The 21808-nt window shown below is 36.9% G+C and overlaps 1 protein-coding gene across 1 annotated transcript in view; it reads right to left on the bottom strand.

Annotated features, from left to right (window-relative positions):
• LOC139478997 (transportin-1-like) overlaps nucleotides 1-21732 on the bottom strand; it is a 36645-nt gene extending 14913 nt beyond the window's left edge. The window contains exons 1-10 of the mRNA XM_071261720.1: nucleotides 21338-21732; nucleotides 19797-19872; nucleotides 18039-18295; nucleotides 7615-7748; nucleotides 6785-6866; nucleotides 4705-4827; nucleotides 3486-3665; nucleotides 2575-2679; nucleotides 1834-1894; nucleotides 551-876 (exon numbers count right to left, since the gene is read on the bottom strand). Coding sequence (XP_071117821.1) covers nucleotides 551-876; nucleotides 1834-1894; nucleotides 2575-2679; nucleotides 3486-3665; nucleotides 4705-4827; nucleotides 6785-6866; nucleotides 7615-7748; nucleotides 18039-18295; nucleotides 19797-19872; nucleotides 21338-21436 — 1443 coding nt within the window. The 5' untranslated portion in view covers nucleotides 21437-21732. The remainder of the gene's footprint in view (nucleotides 1-550; nucleotides 877-1833; nucleotides 1895-2574; nucleotides 2680-3485; nucleotides 3666-4704; nucleotides 4828-6784; nucleotides 6867-7614; nucleotides 7749-18038; nucleotides 18296-19796; nucleotides 19873-21337) is intronic.
• Between the last annotated feature and the right edge of the window lie 76 nt (nucleotides 21733-21808).

Here is a 21808-nt window from a genome sequence, read left to right on the forward strand (position 1 = left end):
ATAAACATCAGATGGGCCTTTTGGAAAATATGTGTGCAAAAGAGAATAATTTATTTAATAGAAAAAGCTGTTTGTCTTTATTCTTGCAATCAATATTGTTACACTAACTGTCACTCACGATCACATTAGGTTATTGTGAACATAATACAGGTGAAGATAATCATTGCCATTTATCTTATTCATATTTGTCTGTGTGCCCTTTAGGCACAGGTAACACACCTTCACTGTGGCACTCTCCATGCTCTAAAGGAAGGAACTCTAAACCCTGTAACGGCTTCATGTTTCAGCTAAAGACCTGGGTATTGCTGGTCACCAGATATTTTTGTCCCACACTATTTGTGCGTTCTCGAAAAGGTTTTGCCAATACTTTGGTAAGGTGGAAGAGTCATTCTTTAAACTTGTTGAAACAATATCAAAAGACTTTTATGCAAATTTGTTTCCTGCTTAGTATTTCAGATGAACTCAAAATGTGACCAGTAACCATTTAAAATAACGCTTCCATACAATGAAAACTCATCTATTTCAACAATATTCCATCCTTTCAACATACCTCTTCCATTAAAGGTTTTAGAAAGTTTTCATGCGGCTGCCCCACAACCCAATGAGCATATCTGCTGAGCGTCCAACACGTGATGGATCTAACCAGCGCCTTCTTGTCCGACAGACAGCGTATCAGGTAAGGGATAAGCTCTGGCAGATGTGGAATCATGCCATTCATACAGCCTTCAGCGATAGCTCCTAATACAAGAATGCCAGATTCCTTGATCTCCCAATCCGTGTGGAACAGAGTCTCCTTCAGAATAGGAAGAAGAACTGGAAGGATCTCTTCATGGAACACATTAGCTAGAACATCCAGAGCAGCTGCAGAACACTTTCCTGGAAGCAGAACATAATACAAGTAAGTGAAAAGCTGGAACAATGATACAATGGTTGATTCAATATGAGTGTTCCCACTGGCTTTTGAAACTGCCAGTACTTATGGACTGGCAACACTAAAAATTACTAGTCCACCCTAATTTTTGTCAGTTCCACTTTCCACAAATAATTAAACATATGAAAACTACCTGGCTTAAATTCTTTCGTTATCTTGTTCGACTGCAAAGACGTCATCTCTGAAGTAACCTAGTTAGATCTACTCTTCATTCCCACAAAGTTCAGTCACAATTTACTCTTCTATTTCTTTTATATTTCTGGACGATGCTGGTAAATACTGGTAATAACAATAACAAACACTGACATGGACATAATTGTAGGTACAGGATGTGATGCTTCTCCAATCAGACTTGTGTACACACACAACGGCCTAATCAGACACGTGATATGAACATGAGTTTGTTGTTTTACGCTGGACTCAAGAATATTCCAGATACATGATGCAGCCTGTCATCAAATCTGATAACAAACCAGTGGTTGATATCATAAACAAAGATTCAGAAGCTGATGCGGTACAATGGCAAACAATCAACCAGGTCACAGGGCCTGACAAACTTCTCCACATTCCAAAAAATAACTTGATGGAGGAGGATGGGGAATACTATCACCCATTCAAGATAAAAAGCCACTGAGCTGCAGTAGATTGATTGTAAACTCTCAACTTGTCATGACAGGCACTATTTAAGTTGTTGGACATAGAATGTTGAGCCATCAATTCCCTTTTGGTTTGTATGTCACTTGCCATTCCTAACATGTAAAACAAATGGGAAACAAAGCTGAGGTCATAATACGATTACAGATTTATGCATCATTCTGCACAATCATTAATATAGTTTCATAATCATTCCTCAAGCAAAGTTATTGTAGGCATTTGGTGCAAGAGTAACAATGAAAACTCACGAAGGTTCCAGTCTGACAGACTGTCGTCATCATCATAGCCGTCGTCTGATCCCTCACCGTCCTAAAATTAAGACATGTCACAAGATGAAACATTCTACAAACATATTTAACTGAAAAAAAAGAAATAAAATTCAATTGCTGCCTCATCAAACAGGGACAGAAATTGGCACTGGTCCTGTAGTCCTTGCCAAACTGCCCAATAGTTAAGGTATCATAAGGACTAGTAGAAATTTGTAATTACTAATTGTACCCACAATTGGAAAAGAATCCATGAAGTAGTTTTCAAGTCATAGGTCGCACAAATGTTAAAGTAAAAAAGGTTTACAACATGAAAAACATCATGTTTTTCATAAAATACACATTTTAAAATCAAACTTTGCACTGCACCTCTTCCATTAATATGGACACCGTTCCCTAAATTTGAAAAGAATCCATGAAGTAGTTTTCAAGTTATAGGTTGCACATATTTTAAGGTAAAAAGGCAGCTGTATTCTTTCAGAAAATCCAAATATTGAATTCAAACTTTGCACTGTATAAAAAGTGTTGAAGTTTGAAAAGAATCTATATAGTAATATTTTTTCAAGTTATAGGTCACACAAGAAAATGTGTTCTGAACGTTGTGTTGTTGAGTTAGTGAGTTAGATCCAGTGTAAAAGTACAGTTGATGAGGTTTCCTCACAGTGAGGTATGCATGTTTATCAAAATGTATACATGAACAGAGGATTCCTTATTGATATTCACCTCGTCTCCTTCCTGGTGCTTCTGGCTGTGTGTCTTGGACTTGTGGAAGCGAGGTTTGATGTCAGATTCCTTGTCTGGGATCATCTCATCCTCCTCCACATCTCCCTGACAAGCAACATATCAAGCAGTTAGATATCTTCATGTTTGTTGTTTAACACCCCACTAAAACTGCTATATTCCAGCCATGTGACAGCAGTAAATCAAATCCGGACTGGATAATCAAGTGATTATTGGAAGCAATGATTCATGCTTCCATGGTACAATAACCAGAAATCAATCCAGTTGCCTCTTACAACCAGACCTGACTGCTGGGGACCAATTCTAACCCAGAATCCTTTTGGGGTAGTAATCTTCATGGAACACGCAGCTAAATCTCATGGGGTGAATCATGTTCAATGTTGTAGTCAGCAGTATTCCAGCTGTATCATGGCAGCCTGTACATGACTGAGTCAAGGCTGGACAAATTAGTGGTTAAAAATCATGAGCAATGATCCAAATCATTGGAGCAGGATGTCCTGTGATCAGCTGAGCCTGACCACCATCCGATTCAATTCAGTATGCACTTATATAAGGGTCCTGGAAACATTCTAACCGTGGTCCCCAAAGAATATTTATCAAAGAATGTAAATTGGCCCTTACAATATTTTTTCATTCCTTGACATGGGTTAAAAAACACTAATGATAATAAAATCTTTTGCAGCGACCTAAAGTCCTTGTCACAACCTTAATGTTACAAGTTACAGAATAAGGAGGTCTGACTTAAATACTACAGGAGCAAACCCCAAGGGTCATTGGATCCCCGTTTATTTTGAACACTGTTATGCATTTACTGAAACTTTCACCATTTCAAATATCTTCTGAAAACGAAGTGTCACCCTTCATAGTACGGTCAAACTCAAACAGAATATCACCTTCAGCAGTATTATATCAATCTCCGAATACTTCATTCCCTTGACGAGGACAGGGACCAGTTTTTCGATGTGTGGTGCCAGAACATCCTTACAGATGGGCTGTTCTGCCAGTGACAGCCAGAACTCACAAGCCTCCAGGGCTACTGTGTCATCATCATCTTGGGTCCGCATCATCATGTACTGCAACAGTCAACAACACTCTCCATTACATACCCACATTCATCTGAATAAGTCTGTGGTTTGTTTGTTTGTTGTTTAAAGCCGCACTCAGCAATATTCCAGCTATATAACAGCGATCTGTAAATAATCGAGTCTGGACCAGACCAGTGATTGATATCATGAGCATCAATCCACGCAATTGGGATCAATGACATGCATCAACTTTTTACGACAAGCATAGTCGCCTCTTACGGCAAGCATGGGTCAGAATCTTCATGGGGCCAACTGTGTCGAGTACAGTCCAGTAAATTTCCGTGTGTTCTGGTCACCTTGTACCACAGTCCACATACAAAGACCAATATTGACTGAAAAGAATGACAAAATAGGTGGGACAAGCAGGCTCAAAGGGTTTTGGCAGACTGTTGAATAGTATTAGGAGTCTAATTGTGTCAGCTTATAGACCAAACTAGTTTGTTGTTAAACACCGCATTCAACAATATTCCAGCAATATGACAGCTGTCACACTAGTAAATAGCCTCTAAAGAACAGAACTTTGTGCTTGTGACTTAGACCAATTACATATCAAATGCTATTCTTGTAATTGGGAAATTTTCATGATTTCAGCAAGCCTAGATAGATATTCTTCTGTTCAACAACCAAAATTGTAAAATATCTTTTAATAGGACATTTGAAAGGGCAATAATTCAATATCTAGCAAAATTAACTGATCTAAAAGCCTGTTTTTTTATAGACTATTGATAATTGATTCCTCTTTCAAACCTCTCAATTGGTTCAGAAATGTATGTATGTATTACCATCAAGATATCCCTGCTGGCCCATCATAAAGAACAGTTAATTATGTAAGCATAAGAAAAAATATATAAAAAAATAATTCTTTTTCACTTTCACAGACATCAGACCAAATAAATCTGTTATCCAAGTATTGAAGAAGAAAAAGCCATTCACATAAACTCAATTTAAGTTAATGTAACACAGGTGGCATAATTGCTTGAAGGTAAAATAAACAGACTGTTTCTCAGGGAGTGTATGGACTACTGACCTCAATAATGTTGTTGATGTGTGGCATTAGCCTGTCCATCCTGACCTCCACCAGCATGACGAGCGCCCGGCACACATTCTTCCTGACCTCCTGGTCTTCATCCGTTGCCAGGAAAAACAGGTTCTACAAAAAGACATCACAGTCAGAGACTTTAAACTAAACCACAGCAATGTCCTCTGGATACAAAATGTTGACATCAATCTAACCGAGCTTTACTTCTATGGCACAGTTAGCAGAGTCCGCTGAATCACTGTGACCTGTGATCAACCAAGCCTGGGCAAGTCAAACCAGTAGATGATACAATTGAGCAAATGTTTGTGTCTACACACTGGTCACAGCTTAAAATGAACACAAATGGTCATCATTGCAAGACCTGGTGGTGTTACAAATAGCATGGCTGTTCAAAAATGCATATTGCAGCGTTAGGAATTGACACCAGTCCTTAAGTCCTTGCCAAATTGCCCAATAGATAAGGGATCATAAGGACTAGTAGAAATTTGCCATTGGAAGGGTTTTGCTATTTGTTGTCATTATAAGGAATAGTGTTAGTTTCTACCAATGATATTGTATGTTACATAAAACTGAGATTTCTAGTCCGTAATCTGGTGCACAGTAAGTTAGTGTGTCAATATCAACATGACCAGTGGTTAATTTTCTTCAATCTGACATCACATTGAAACCCCTTCATTAAACATGTGAAACCAAAAGACCTTGGGGATCTGGGCATGTGCAATGATATGACATCAGTGCATGTCTTGGACACGTCATCAGCGTGGGACCCCTATATACATGCCTTGGACAGGACATCCCCTTCCATCTTCTTCAAGACATTACTCATAGTCCCATGAACTAGACCTAGCAAATCCCTGAAAATTGTAACTGAACCAACATAATTGGGTTGGTGACCTATTCTGCCCAGAATCCAACTGAGAAATAAAGTGTCAGAGATGAAATGATATAACAGAATGTGTACTGGGATAAACAGCTGCCAAAAGAAACATCACTTTACAAAGAATGTAATGCTATTGGCCTTTGGGGAAACATGACATCCGTTTACTTGGTGCGTTGCTCGCTGTCCATGTACAGCATGTGTGGACAAGATGGAGACAGCATGGCAGTGTCAGAGAACAGCTGTCTTCACAAAGATCAGTAAGAGAGAGTTCATGGTATCATCATAACTGCCATTAACATGTCTCAGTACAACAGTGTGAAAAACACATTACCTTTCTTGAATTGATTTGTAGTAAATGCTATTCTTAGCAATATTACACATTTTCAATACGTACCTAAGACATGTTAGAGCAACCCTACAAGACCAAAGCAGACTATCAATTGTAACATTTTACAGACTCATCAATATAGATCTGTATTGTGTGGTTTGTTCAGTATCCTGTACGTGATGCTGCATCAATATCTGGGCCAACAGCAATTGTTCCACATCTTCCTAATGGGAATATCTTGTCCTTAGATCATGAATATTCAATGAAATCAACTAATAGCTACCAACAATTCCTTTCTTGTAATATCCCATTGAGGTGTTCATAAATATAAGAGGAAGATCAATTCCTAGATTCATTTGAATTCTGTTTAACAAGCAAAAATAGGAGACAAAGAAAACTTGTTGCAAAAGTCGATAGCCATGGACATGATAGATGACTTTGCATATGATTCAGACAGTCATTGGTTTTAATGAGTCTGGGAAGGTTGTTTGTGCTGAAGTCGGCAATACTCGAGTCTTATCAAGACCACCTGTTAATTACCAAATCTGGGCCAGGCAAACCAGTGGTTGATAGCATCAGTAACATTGAGACATAATGTTTTTAATCAGAAAAATTTCAAGCTATACAACAGGGGCCTGTAAACTACGGAATTTGAGCCTGACAATCCAGTTACATAGAGCAACTTTCCACACCGCCTGACCACCCGATTCATTAGGTTCTTAAACGTCAAACAAGAAAGCCTAGCTATTCTAACTACAAAATCATGGGGCTGCTTATTATCAACAACCAACATTTCTACCAGCTTGATCAATAATATTAACACTGGGAAGGTATGAAAAGTCTTTAATTATATCTATTACCTCAATGAAGGTGTCAATGTGAATCATCAGTGCTTGTGTTCGGCCAATGATGAACTGGTTCACACAAGCTATGGCATGGGACCTGGAACAATGAAGAGCAGCATGTCACTCACAATGTCAACTAACCCGCATCGCACTCACATTGATTTTCCTGATGTACTCGGTGGAATACTGGTAATTGTATTTCTGCAGATCAAGACAACATGGAAAATATGGCTTTCAATAACCATGGTTACAAAGCATATTAATCTGAGGGCAAAAGACATGGTTTGGACTACCTATATTTTCATTTACAGAAAACTCATTAACACACACTCTTATTTTTGGGTTACTAGTTACTGTAAATAGTTTTTATCAACTGTTTTATCAAAAATCTTTTGAAATTACATCATAGGCATCAATATGATGACAACTTCACAGAGTTGTTGACAATACACACAGCTCCAGATACAACTCCACTAACAATATTTCCATATATCACGGATCATCAGAGTGTTTGTCGTCCAGTATGGTTCCTGACTAATTCATCCCATGCCAAAAGCAATCCTTCATAATCCAGTATATTGTATCTCAGTTCTGTTGAAATAAATACCCTGGACACCTCACCCTCACACCTATACTTTGGACGTGACAGACAAGAGCATGAGCAGCTATACAAATATTATGGATGAAAATGATTTTTCTTTATGCCTCAATATTACAGTAGCATGGCAACGTGTTGGACCAGACAAACATGTTGTTGACACTTGCTCTCCTGTGACAAGGAAAAATGTGTTGTTTGACATACAATCTTTGTAATGACAATTACTGAGACAATTAACTATACAAACCTGATCTTAGGGCTCTGGTGGCGGAAGAACTGCAGGAACTTAGGAATAAGGACATTGAGAGGCCTGCTGACCACATCACTGTCCAGTGACTCTGCTGAGTCCTCACAAATCTTCTGCAACGCACCAAATGCTCCCTGCAACATACAACAGATCCAGAGCTGACACAGGGGACAAGAATGTTTAAGATTCTAATGCTGCATGGAAGAAAATACCCAAATACTAATATAGGCATCAGCTTGAAAGGCCTTGAATTACCATCCAGGCAATGATTAAAATGATTCAGAACATACTATGTCTGCAAGTGGTAACTCAGTTTCTTTTATGCATATGTATTATCCCAGTAAAAGAAATTACTTTTTATTTCAGAATAGTCTTGTGGACTAGTGTAGAACTTATTTCACATGTTCTGAGAGCTTGTTGCTATTCCAGCGAGAAAAATTTGTAGTAAAATCAAAGAAAGGATTACTGCTATGAAAATGTAGTACTCAAACATTTGTCAATGCAATTTGTCATTGAGAACTACCGTCAATCAATTTCTTATTTTGTCCTCAGCACAATATGATACTATGGAAAGTGGAACCACATGAGTTTTAAGCACTGAATAGTCACCAAAAAGGTCAAAGCTTCAAACATGATACTATTTACTGCTTGTTAATTTAGAGTGGAAATGGTCACCTTGGATAAAATGGCACCGATGATGGTATCCAAATGTTTCGGCAACAATACTACATGCCAAACTAAATGCCTGTGGCAGGCAATTTTAGAAAAATCATCACCTCTATAAATCCCTGTGGTGAGATCAATCTTACACAGCTCAGTTATACAAATACATTTCAGGTCCATGTGGGAGGAAAACACCAATTGATGCAGACTGTAGCCCACTCTGGTGAAACCTAATTCTATGAGCAGATATTGTCAGAAGGAATTAATACAGAAACTTCATGGCTTGCAGATTACAAAGTGCTGTCATCTTTTTAGAGCACATGACGAAATGGACCTATCTGAGATCTGTAAACCTCCAGATTATTTAAGACTGACAATGATTATGACACTTGGGCAGATTTTACGAGATGTTCTTATCACAGCTGCTGGGGTCACACTAGAACAGACTCGTCACAGTGTTTGAATTAATAAATGTTTAGCGGTTTAGAAATAAATTATGACGACCACACATCAGTAGATTAAGTTTCTTAAATTTCCAACTGTATAGAAAAATATATATCCTATATTGGACGACACATCAGTAGATTAAGTTTCTTAAATTTCCAACTGTATAGAAAAATATATATCCTATATTGGACGACACATCAGTAGATTAAGTTTCTAAAATTGTGTACAAAAATATATATCCTATATTGCTTTCATCTGACATGTCCAAATCAGATACTCATGGCTCACTGGCAAAGAAGTGTATTGTTATAGTATAGAGCTTGACTTAGATATATCATTTCAGACCCTAAACCACATGCTGCATGGAAATATGGCTACACTCACCACAGATACTACACAATTAGACTAAAGCAATGCAATACAGCTGCTGACATTTGAGTATTTTCTTTGGCAAAATACCTCAAATCAAATTACTTGGCAAGACATTTGAAACAAGATAGGATATATTTCTTCTAAATGCAGCAAGTTGATCAATTATTCAAGCCTGTAAGTGGGTTGACTCCAGAGAAACGGCTTGCATCCAGAAAATCAATACCGAAACACTTTACTCTCATTCCGAAGCTTGCACAGAAAGTCTGACACCAACAACCATCGGAGACGATTTCATCATTCCCAGTTACCGTTTCAAAACTCAATTCAACAGAAAAAATCTTAGCATCATTTTCTCACCGATCTATGTGTTTTCATGTGGGTTTTTTCCAGAAAGATACAGTGTAAAATTAACACTGATGATGCATCAGATCTAGTTAATTGTTCAGTGGACACTGTACCTTCATTAATCATGAATCATTGTACAGTAAGGCCTGAATACACTGAACATCAAAGACGAACATGTTTATGAAATATTTTGGATGAAGCTGTACTAATTATAGACCATTATTAAAATATGTATCAATTATCCTTATTTGATGTTTAAAAACATAATCCAATGTTGAAATTAAGTATGAAAGTCAAGAGGTCCTTGTCATGACACAGCTGATGAAAATTAATGATGCAAAGGAAATCAGGGTTAGAACTTAACACTAGCCTGCTAGTCCAGGTCAAGTACAAATTCTTGTGGGCTAGTGCAAACTTCCCCATTGTTTTAACATTAAAAGAGAATTTAACCTGTACCCGGGCTAGTAACGCTTTTGAGTTAAGTTCTGACCATGGAAATCAAAAATCCATAAAAAAATTGTTGTGAATAACATTTATAATGAAAACACTGACACTCACTGATTGACCCTTGAATAGTCACAATTACCACATAAAAATCATTAAGCTAATTACCCCTGACAGTGTAGAAATAGTTATGAGATTGTTGGTCCACTGTAGCTAGGTCTTTCACTATATCCCTAGCATAACCTTATAATAAAATGGCAATCAGTGTTTGAAATTACACCTAAACAACAAGATGTCCTTGTCAAAGCCCAATGCTAAAAGTAAAAGGATTAGTGAGTCCCTTGATTCAAAAACTACCAGAGCAAACCTCAAAATCCCTTTAATTTCAAACACTGTCAATGAAGAAGGATAAAATAATAAAAACTAAACAAAACTTTTTTGACAGTAAACATTCACCCTGAATTTTCGTAATTAATTACTTCATGGTACACTTTCCTAATTTCTTTTGCAAACAAATTGACATAGCTAAATCTTCAGCAGAGTACAGAAATCCAACACTCCGCTAAGCAAAGCCATAAAGAGTAATTACTTCAAACTCAGAAACCATGGAGCTGCCACATAGAGTATTGGACATCCCAGCTTTTGTTTCCACAAGAACTGTTTGTATTGATCATCTTGCTCTGTGTCAACCCAGTGTATATTGATCTTGTGTTTTCGCATCAATACAGTTATTACAATCACTGGTTACGTGGAATGTAGGATGTTGTGCAACAGCACTGTAGCCTCAGTAGCCAATACGTTCATGAACAAACGCTACAACAACAGTAACTAAAGTCACTTTCAAGACGTCACTTAAACATGTCGAGGGTTCCATGCTTGGTCAGCAAAATTACAGTTTTATCAAGAGGTTATCAAGCTCAGTCAAATTACAGCTTCATCAACAGGTTATCAAGCTCAGCCAGTAAAATTACAGTTTCAACAGGTTACAAAGCTTAGAAAAATTACAATTTTATCAAGAGGTTATCAAGCTCAGTCAAATTACAGCTTCATCAACAGGTTATCAAGCTCAGCCAGTAAAATTACAGTTTCAACAGGTTACAAAGCTGAGAAAAATTACAGTTTTATCTACCGTATATGACCGCGGATAAGCCGACCCCGTAGATGAGCCGAGGTGTTAATTTGACCATTGAAATATGAAAGAAAATGATATGACCCGCAGATAAGCCGAACCAGGAATTGAAAGACAAAAAACACTGCGAAGTCGGTGTGCAAGACATGTGCCGGTACTCGCAGATATTCAAAAATATAAGATGAAAAACGTTGTAATTATATTGAAAAAGTCATTATTATTTCTAATAAAGATTTAACAAACCAGTCATCCACTTTCATAATGTGGGAAGCTGTTTCTCGTGTGTTTTTTTAATCTCATAATGATCGTTATATGTTGCCATCAACAACCAAGCGCCATTTTGTGAATCGGTGTATATAGAATTATGAACCCGTGAGAAAATATATCAGCTGGAGCGAAGACTCGCAGTATGAATTCAGCATCATAAGCATGGCGTTTTCGTTAAAAACTCATGATGAAAATGTCAGTCAGTAAAAATATACCACCTTTTATAACACCCTTTACACAACTATTGTATGTTAATCCAATTGAATTAAATAAACTATCATACTATGAACACATTGAATGACCATCACTTACTCACAGGCTTTTCCAGTTTATTAAACTAATCTCTCGAAAACAAAGGAATTAAGCCCCTACTCCCAACACAATCGCTAAGCACCCACAACTTGAAAATGTTTGTGTAAACAACATGACAATACCAATTGTCCCGTTATTATCAATGATCATTTCCTTGTGTATCGTGTTGCTTTAAACAACAGGAAGCAATCACAGGGGTCACCGTTTGTGACGTCACAGGAAACAGCTGATCACATGTTTTTGCAAATGGCGAACGGAATAACTCGCCGATACAGTTGTTTATTTGCCTCTTTCAATAAAGGTAGACACTTGTTCACTATCAATTTATGAACTTTGCAAAACGTACGTAATAGCTATTGGCGATTTTATCTGGGGATTATATATTAAAGCTGTGAATTACATATATTGCTACATGTAAAGAGTGTGGAGTCTACGAAGAACGATAAACTTTGAACATTCAATTGAAAACTTATTATAGGAAGTAGTAACATGCATAACATTTTTTTAATAATGACAACATTGGTGTATGATAATAACTTTATTGATAATTTATAACAATAATGGCTCTAGTCGTGGCAACTTCCAAACTTTCGGGAAGTTGTAATCTATCGGACCGTCATTCAGGCGATGTTTCTGACAGATCACGATCTGAAAATTACTATCATGAAAGTGTATCCCGTGGATAAGCCGACCCCTTTCTACAGAACCTTTTTTCTGGTCCTCAAAATTCGGCTTATACGCGGTCATATACGGTACAGGATATCAAGCTTAGTAAAATTACAGCTTCATCAGATTATATTGCTGAGAAAAATTACAGTTTTATCAACAGGTTATCAAGCTTAGTAAAATTACAGCTTCATCAGATTATATTGCTGAGAAAAATTACAGTTTTATCAACAGGTTATCAAGATCAGTCAATTTACAGCTTCATCAGATTATATTGCTGAGAAAAATTACAGTTTTATCAACAGGTTATCAAGATCAGTCAATTTACAGCTTCATCAGATTATATTGCTGAGAAAAATTACAGTTTTATCAACAGGTTATCAAGCTCAGTCAAATTACAGCTTCATCAGATTATATTGCTGAGAAAAATTACAGTTTTATCAACAGGTTATCAAGCTCAGTCAAATTACAGCTTCATCAGGTTATAAAGCTGAGAAAAGTAACAGTTTTATCAATAGGTTATCAAGCTTAGTCAGTAAAATCAAGCTTCATCAACAGGTCAATAAAGTTGTCCTTTTCATGATTCTAAAGTCAAAATGAAAGTGAGGGTATCCCTAAATTCAAATATTATAGCACTAAGTTTCAAGGATCCCAGAATGAATTTATAACACTGCCTAATCATTAAAATTTACAAACATTTCATGAGAAGCACACATGGATGGTGAAACAAAATCAAAACCGACAGACGGTTTCCTCAAGATTCTCATTAACTCTCAACGTACAAATGTCTACTATTCTACATGATAGGATAGGATTCTGCTGCAGGATAATGAGAAAAGAGGTTCTTTCACAATGTTATGGGTTTTAGGAACATTGTACACAAATGAATAATAAACATCATAAAGAACTAAATGAAGTGTATTAACCACCTTTACTGGAACCTATTGCCCAGGTTACAAATTTGTTTGTTGTTTAACACCACACTCAGCAATATTACAGCTATATGACAACAGTCTGTAAATTATTGAGTCTTGACCAGACAATCCAGTGATTGACATCATGAGCATCGATCAACGCAATTGGGATACATTACAATGACATGCATCAACCAAGTCAGTGAGTCTGACCCCCCGATCCTGTTAGTTGCCTCTTACGACAAGCATTGTCACCATTTACAGCAAGCATGTGTTGCTAAAGACCTATTCTACCCCGGATCTTCACGTATCCAAATCATGTAGAAAGCCACTACATTTTTCAAAAACAAATTAGCCCATACAGGGTACCATATCTCAGTATCACATAGTGTTTGACATTAGTGTTATAGCATAACAAAAGATTCAAGATTAATTTGTGTAGGTCTATGCTAAAATAATGAGGCCTGACCAATAATTATATGAGTTTTACTTGGCATGAATTTTTAATAAATGGTCACAAAATATGTATATTCTCAGGGAGATCCAGTTAATTTTAATCGATTTATCATCAAGTGAGTTGGTCAATCATTAAATGAGTGGTTCAGTGATCAAGTGAGTGGGTCAGTAACTTCAAAAGGTCTCATAGGACATGTTTAACATAAATCATGTCCAAGAAAATGAACTGATTTGAAAACCTGATGTCATTGGTGCTTGACTGCTTTAGGTTGCAAGAGTGGAGAACGAGACAGGGATGTGAATAATCAATACTTTTGTCAGCATCACAGGGGGTGAGGAACAGATTAGCATCTCAACACCAACCGGAGATAAGCATCAGTCCTGATTCTATCAGCATCTCCAGTCTGTTTCACACAAGTCCTTAAGCAAGACAGCTAATGAAACAAGCTGATCCAAGGTTCAGGTGTTCATCAAGTCTTTCTTATACCAATAATTGATTCTGACTGCTTTCGGCTGGACCCTCTTCCGTTGCTTGGTAACAAATGGACTAAACGCTCCTTTGGGAACATCCAAGCAAGGATATGTCAATGGACTATACAAAAGTGGGGAGGAAAAGAACCAGAAGACTCCTTTTTCCAATTTATCTAATGAAGGGGTCATTTCTTTTTACCTGAACGTTTGTTATCACTAATTCTTTGATAAGAAGTGTACACTTTCTCTTTTCCATCATCTATTATCCAGTGTATTATATCTCCATTCTATTTTAGTAAATATCCTGGGCCCATATGCTAGTCTTGCTTTATTTTTCGTCAGGTTCAAATAACTGTCCAATCAAATTACGCTTAAAAAATTCTTTCATTATTAATACAAACAATATACCTTGCACTCCCAATTAGTGTGTGCAGCATATCACCTGTGAACGCTTGTGAGCAAAAGGATGTTTCTTCCCCACCCACATGTCAACAATCTCTTGATTAGATGTAAACTCCTTTACTTTTCAAATATTGAGTGGCCAGTATCTCTTTCAGGAGTCAGTTTAGTGGTAAAATTCAAGCTCATGAGGAAGACCTTCTGTGCTTCGTTACTGATAAGAGAGACAGGGAAAGTGATGTCACTTCCTAAACAAAGCTATAGATGTGATTTGGTATTATATAATTTAGAATATCACGTAACCATGACAGAATGGACAAGCAGTGTATCAGTATGCTCTTATCACAGGATCATAAGGACTTCTTGGATCCATGAAATTAGCAATTAGCATATCTACATAATTTGTCAAAAACCATAAACATGATAAAGTACAAGTCCCATGAATTAATGGGAACTCTGTTACAGTCTGTTCCAACACTTCAATAAATGAATCCAATTCAAGCCCGAGGGTAACCTTAATCAATCAAGCTGGGTTACGTACAAGCTTTAACATGCTCAGATCTAACTACCACCGCAAAAATTGATTTTTGGGTTAGTTTATAGAAATTCTTCTCTGGGTTCAATTACAAGTGCAGACATTCTAGGGTGCAATATCCCTCTCGAATTGATCAGCTTCTGTCAAGGAGACATGGGCATTGCTAAGCTAGTAGACTAGAATAGCTATACAGCTAACCCAAGCCTTGGAGAGGGACAACACCAACAAATCAATATAATCCCCTCAGCCAATTCCAAACGTAATTCTCTCGGGAATCCTCATTCTTGGGATCAAGCGACGGATTTTGTCAGCTACAATGTATCATGGTGATCAGAGGCTGCCTTGTTTTGCATCAATGTAGGAAAAACACAGGTTGCTGGTGATTGGATTGCTTGTGTCCACCAAATAATTTATTACGATAAGAGATCACTTTTCAGGTTAATTCTTCTTTCACATTGCATAAAAGATTTCAAACTAATCTGATTTCAAGAGCCCAAAGGAAATTTAGTTCGACAAATTGGTTGTTTACTTTACAGAAACAATCTAGAAAAATCTAAATAGCATTGATTGGAAGTAATTGGCAGGTACTGACTGAGTTGAAATGAAGGCAAGCCTTAAGTAAAGAATACACAACACCCAAGACTAGTGATTGTCCTGAACCAATACTCTGATCAAGAACAAGTTCTGAAAGGCAATTACCATTTTTTACACTTCAGCTTCAATAAGGCTTTTGAGGCATGAGAGAGATCTTTCATTTTGAACGCTGGTGAGTAAGGGACAGTCATTAAAACATTTATCAAGACCATCTCAGAAGCACATATTTGGCCCCATGTCTGCTGCAAATATTCCCAATTTGAATCAACAAATTCCCCCAAACTCAGAATTTACAAAAATAAGAACATTAAAAAATCTAATTTTGAACAACGATTACAACTTAGTTTGTAATCGTAGATATATCCCTGTTGACACTGACAGTCACAAACATATTTTACTTCTGATGGCTCTGGCAAGATATTTTCATTTCAGAACACAAAATTGACTGACAAAACAAATATACATCCTGTTCAAATGCTGATAGCGATTTAATAATGATACTAAGATATCCTCTATCCAATGCCAAGTTTGAATGCCTATTTGGTCAGCATTGGCAACCAGTGTTCATATTCTGGAGTGCACCAGTGCAGCATCTGTTCAATAATGACTCAGTAATTACCACCTGCATGCAGCAGATGGGCACATGGTTTCAAATACAAAATGTTTCATATGAAGCTAACAGTCACTTAGAAGAAACATTTATCAATGTGCTCCAATTTCGAGAATTTGTAAATCGAAATGAGTCATGTGCATATCCCATTATGTGCCACCATGAATGCCCTCAGATTACATTTTCCTATTTATTGTTTACCGAAGCAATTTTCCAGCAATATCACAACTCAAAGTAGATGAATATTCATATAATAATAATAGAGAGGTTTTTTTTCCTCATGCATCTGTAGTGACGCAGTAGTCATCAAGGTACTTTCGGTTGATGGGAAGAGAGAGCCATCGATCAGACTTATCATTTTATGAAAATTTACCTTTAATAATTTATTATTTCTAATTTTACTTTCTGAATAACATATGGCAACAGTTTGAAAAAGAAGAAAACAAGAGTAACAAACAATGAGGTACTATTGATCATAGGCCAGCCTTGCTCACGGCTGGCTGATCACAAGTTGCTTTAACCGCCTTGAAAGACGGGATTTAACATGTTAAAACTGCAGGACAACAAACTTTATTAACGGGACTACTTTTATCAATTAGACATATTGACAATCAATTTAACCGATTATTTATCCAATGCTCCACAACACCCACCTCATTATCAAAGCCTCTCAACAATCCTCATATGACAGAAACTTCATTTTCAAAACTGACACTATACTTGATGATTCATAATATGTTACTTGCCAATTTTGAATGAAAAATGAATATCATATTTTCATTATTAATATGAAAATAAGCAGCAAAGAGCTGGCTTGAAACAATGGTTCAGTGTAACAACACTGAGACATAGTTTTCTTGGAATAATTCCTATTTCAGGCTTGATTCATGCTATTTACATAGATATATACAAACCGGTCTTGTTCATCGTGGAATAATAGGTAATCTCAGCAATCTAACTTTGAGTAGTCAATTTAATAAATCAGTGCAATTGAACATATATATTACATTGGCATGTCTAGCACTGCTTGAACATAACATAAAAAGTAGAGCAAAGATGTACTTTATATTAAAGCAATCATATATTCATGATATTAGTAACGTACAATTAAACTATTGATATATCACAATTGTCCATGGTCCAAACGCAACAATATTATTAATGAATAGTTGCCACCGATTGATAAGAGTCCATAGATGTCATAAAACCAACATCAACAAACACTACTGTGATACTACACAGCAATAACAATAATGCACCCCACAGTCACTCCTATATATAAATGAATGTGTAATAATTCCTGCAGATTTGGTTGACATCAGAATGAAGAATTATTCTCCAAATAAGAACATAAAGATATTTTTATCCTTGTCCAAAAATATTTTGGGTATGTTTTCCTCAACATAGTGTAAAGTCAACTGTCAGTATCAATATATTCATCATCCAAACTTCCATGCTAAAAGGATTTGACACTTAATATGTGGCTAGCAGAATACACAATATTGTACATACTAACAAAATAACATGGACTTTGGGGATCGTTTACTAGACTGACAACAAAAGATTAATAGGGAATTTTGTTTTTAATATTTCTCAAAATTAAGTTTTTTTCACAGGTATTCAATGAAATAATGTAAAACTTAGCACTTAAGCCATTTACTCTCTATTGTTCCTGTTAACACTGACATACATGTCACCATAAAGGCTATAATATGAACCATAATTCTAATAAACTGATAAGAGAATTAAAAATTGACAAAGAGAACATATACTAAACATATGATATGAGAAAGCACATACCTCACAAACATTATAGTCTTCAGAATCCAAGCACTGGCAGAGTGTTGGTAACAAATCCTGCCAATTGCGCAGTTCCCCCTTGGCAACAATTGTTGTAACAAGAATTCCAATGGTGGCCCTTATGAGTGGGGAAGGGTCTCCAATACTGTTCAGGCATTCTTGCTTTATGAAGGATGTTACCTCTGGAGGAAACTTCTCAAAATGGGCACGAACATTGTTCTTCAAAATCAAACCACTCAAGGATCTCGTTGGATCATCTGAATGAAAAATAGTGACCATGATAAGTTGTAGAAGAGTCAAAGATTCTCAATGTGATGGCTCATATTGCATATTGGGTCAAACAACACAAAAACATGGTCGAGGGCTTCCACGAACTCCAGGGTCAAATTCAAATTTATACCAAACTCCATGTATCCCCTCGTCACGATATGGCTGAAATACTGCCGATGTGACGTAAAGCATAAACTCACTCACATGTATCCAGGAGTGAGTGAGTTGGTTTTCACGCCGCTTCGAACAGTATTCCAGTCATATCACTGCGTGTCACCTTCCGGTGGGAGGAAAGCCCCAAGTGATACAGCTAAAAGATGCTTACCACTTTGGTGAAACCAATGAGCACAGATATGGTGCTCACAAACCTAGACACACAATGGGGGTGATCCTAGTTTCGAACCCACAATCATACATTTCTTACGTGCCCAAGGACTCAACTATGCAAAGTGAATTGTGGACATGATCCAGGAAGTGCCACCATTTTCAATATGAAACATTATTTGAGTTTTAAAATAACCCAACAATTAAATGACAAGCTGATAGAGTAGTGACAGAGTGAGTTATGCTGCTTTTGTCATCATTCCAGCCACATCAAAGTGAGGGATTCAATGTTTCGACTGCTAGACTACCCCACCACCTTGATGCTTGAAAAGGCAGGGGGTAATACCGATATCAAAATACAGATCTGACATATGAGACTGAAACTCATAAAACAAGGAAGACAAATGTTCAGTAAACATACTAAACTAGAGCTTCTCCTATAGCGTTTGCATCTTGGGACACCTTCATAACATTTAGATTCAAGGTTATGAAAAGGACCCCTTGACTTTCATGCTTAATACCAAATTCTGCCATTAGAACCATTTCTACTTAAGCATGAGTGATAAACAATCTGCCAGGTAACAAACTGGCGTCAATGAGTTGGGTTCAACAGAGAATTGAATAGTAGTTCGGCTTGCCTGCTTCATGAGAAAAAGTAAATACTGATGCAGGCAATTTTGAAATGGGTAATCATGGGTATGGTGCCGACAGATAAAAAACATAACGTGAATCTTGACTTTAACACACTTAATGAAGATCCTGGCAAGCGGACTGACACTCGCTCATGGCAACCACTCACTCACAATTACAGTCTTATTAAATGAGTGAGTTGGGTATACCGTCTCTTTGAACAGTATTCCAGTAATATCACAGCGTGTCAACATGATGTGTCAGGGAAGCCAGAATTGATCAAGTGATGTTTACCACTTTGTTGAAACCCATGTGCTCAGATATGGTGTTTCCAAACCTAGAAACATAATTGGGAAGAACCTGGATTCGAACCCATGATCATAGGTTTTTGGTGTACTGAAGGGACAACACTCACAACAGCAAATTTTTATTGCCTTAGACAACTGGGCTACCAGTGCCACCTTAAGGTGTGGAGCAAAACATGTTTAAAAAGGATGGAGACAATATTTTATCAATCATGGCCAAATCACTCACCTTCTGATTTCAACTTGGTGAGAACAAAAATTAGGTAATTGTTGAAGTCTGGATACCTATTAAGCTCTTCCAATTTCTGCACACTGGTTAAGGTTTCACATTTCACTTTATCAGTTTATCTCACGAACATAGCAACTAACATGACTAAAGCTCAACTGTCCTGGAAACTAGGATTTCCAAGTAAAAAAAGAAATACATGTATGATCACTGAATTAATATTTTTATCTCCGTCATATTTGGATACAGTGTCTTATTTCTATTTTCCCAGCATGTATCCATGGTACCTGCACAAATGTCAAAAGCAATAACTAGGTACTGTACTTCCTATTACTGGACAACATGTAAATTCAAAGTAATTAGTGTGGTAAACATGGTGTATCATGCAAAAACAGGACTATCAATATCAACAGTTAAGTGGTATAATTGAGTTTGAGATCGAGACTTGACCAAAGACATGAAATATAACATTATTCTGATGTTTCCCTTTCATTTTAAATTGAAAACTTCAGAAGAAAAAGTTTGTGAGGTATTCATCAGGTGGGAGGGATAAACACAGATCAGCATATATATTATAATACGCCAATCTAAGCATAATACCCGAAACAATGTATTGTCTGTACCCTGTCCTGTGTATATCATTTGTAAAAAATCTTCTAAGGTCTGAAAATTGTCTTCATAATAAGTGATTATGTTGCATATTCATGTTTCTTTTCAGGTAAATGTTTTCTTACAACGAATTGTTGAATCAAAAGGAAATTCTTTTCATGATAGACAGGGTAATATAAGGTCATAAAACAACTACATTAACAGCATGAACTTGGATCTTTTTCCCAACTGACACAGCCAATTGCAAATCTAGTTGTTATATGCCAACTGGGGCATCTTTCATTTGTGTATTATACACTGATCTGCAGTTATCACCACCATGTTCATTTCTTAGCAACTGAAAAATACATGTACTCAGAAGAGAATCTATTTACCGTTCTGCCTCTTATAACACATGTAGTCTATCAACAAAGAGACTTAAGAGCCCAGCACTTGTCCCACCAACTTAAAATAGTATCCAATGGATAATCAGAAATTACTCAATTTGGGAAGGTTTTCCCATACACATTATCACAATGATCAGCCTTGTCGATCACTTAGTTTCAACTAATGACAAAGATCCCATGAGTTGACTGTAATGGTTATACAATCCCAATGTTTTTAATGCTGGATGTTTTCTGGTATCCTTTTAGAATTTTTCATGAGGTGAGGTGTTCACTGTTCAGTAGATGCACTGAGAAATTATCAATAGCATTGCCCTTCAAACTGTACACAGTGTGTCACCTTTCTTCAGCTAACAAACCACCGTGAATACAGTATTGCTGTTATCATGAGGATCGTTTGATTTGCCTGCTGTCATAATTATAACCGGCGCAAATGACGAAACACGTGTTAAAGTAGTTAAATCTACAACATGAAATTGGAACGCAGAGTCTTACACATAGACAATGTAAAATATCAAGGAAAATAAAAAGAAACGGGTGTTAAAAGGATACTTGTTGAACGGCGCGTTGCGTGGCTGTATCTGGAGACTGCGATTCTTTCAACAGCTGTAATATTTGCCGAAGACCACTCTCCTCCGGCTGCCACGCCATCTTGGATTATCCGAACGCGGCGGAGGGATATGAAATGAGCAAATAGATTCCGTCACACGGCAGTTATCTCCCTTTGAATGACTCTTGCAATAACCAATGGCATAATGTTGCAGAAATGAAACGTAAGTTATTCGATCGTGATTTTCTGCGCGCACTGTCTGTCACAAGTAGATTGGCTTTTCTACTTAGTTCAGTTAGGGAAACTCCAGGAACGACAACACATACGTTTTATAAAGGAATATATAGTCCACAAACATTCCCTATTCATAGACTTATGAATATATTCCGCGCAGCAAATTTATGCCTAATTCACGAAATAAGACATACAATCATTGGATAGAATAATGAATTATCTCCCTTGGAATAATTTAT

The sequence above is a fragment of the Haliotis cracherodii genome, unplaced genomic scaffold (assembly GCF_022045235.1).
Source record: "Haliotis cracherodii isolate W230 unplaced genomic scaffold, xgHalCrac1.p SCAF_4, whole genome shotgun sequence".
NCBI classification, from domain to species: domain Eukaryota; kingdom Metazoa; phylum Mollusca; class Gastropoda; order Lepetellida; family Haliotidae; genus Haliotis; species Haliotis cracherodii.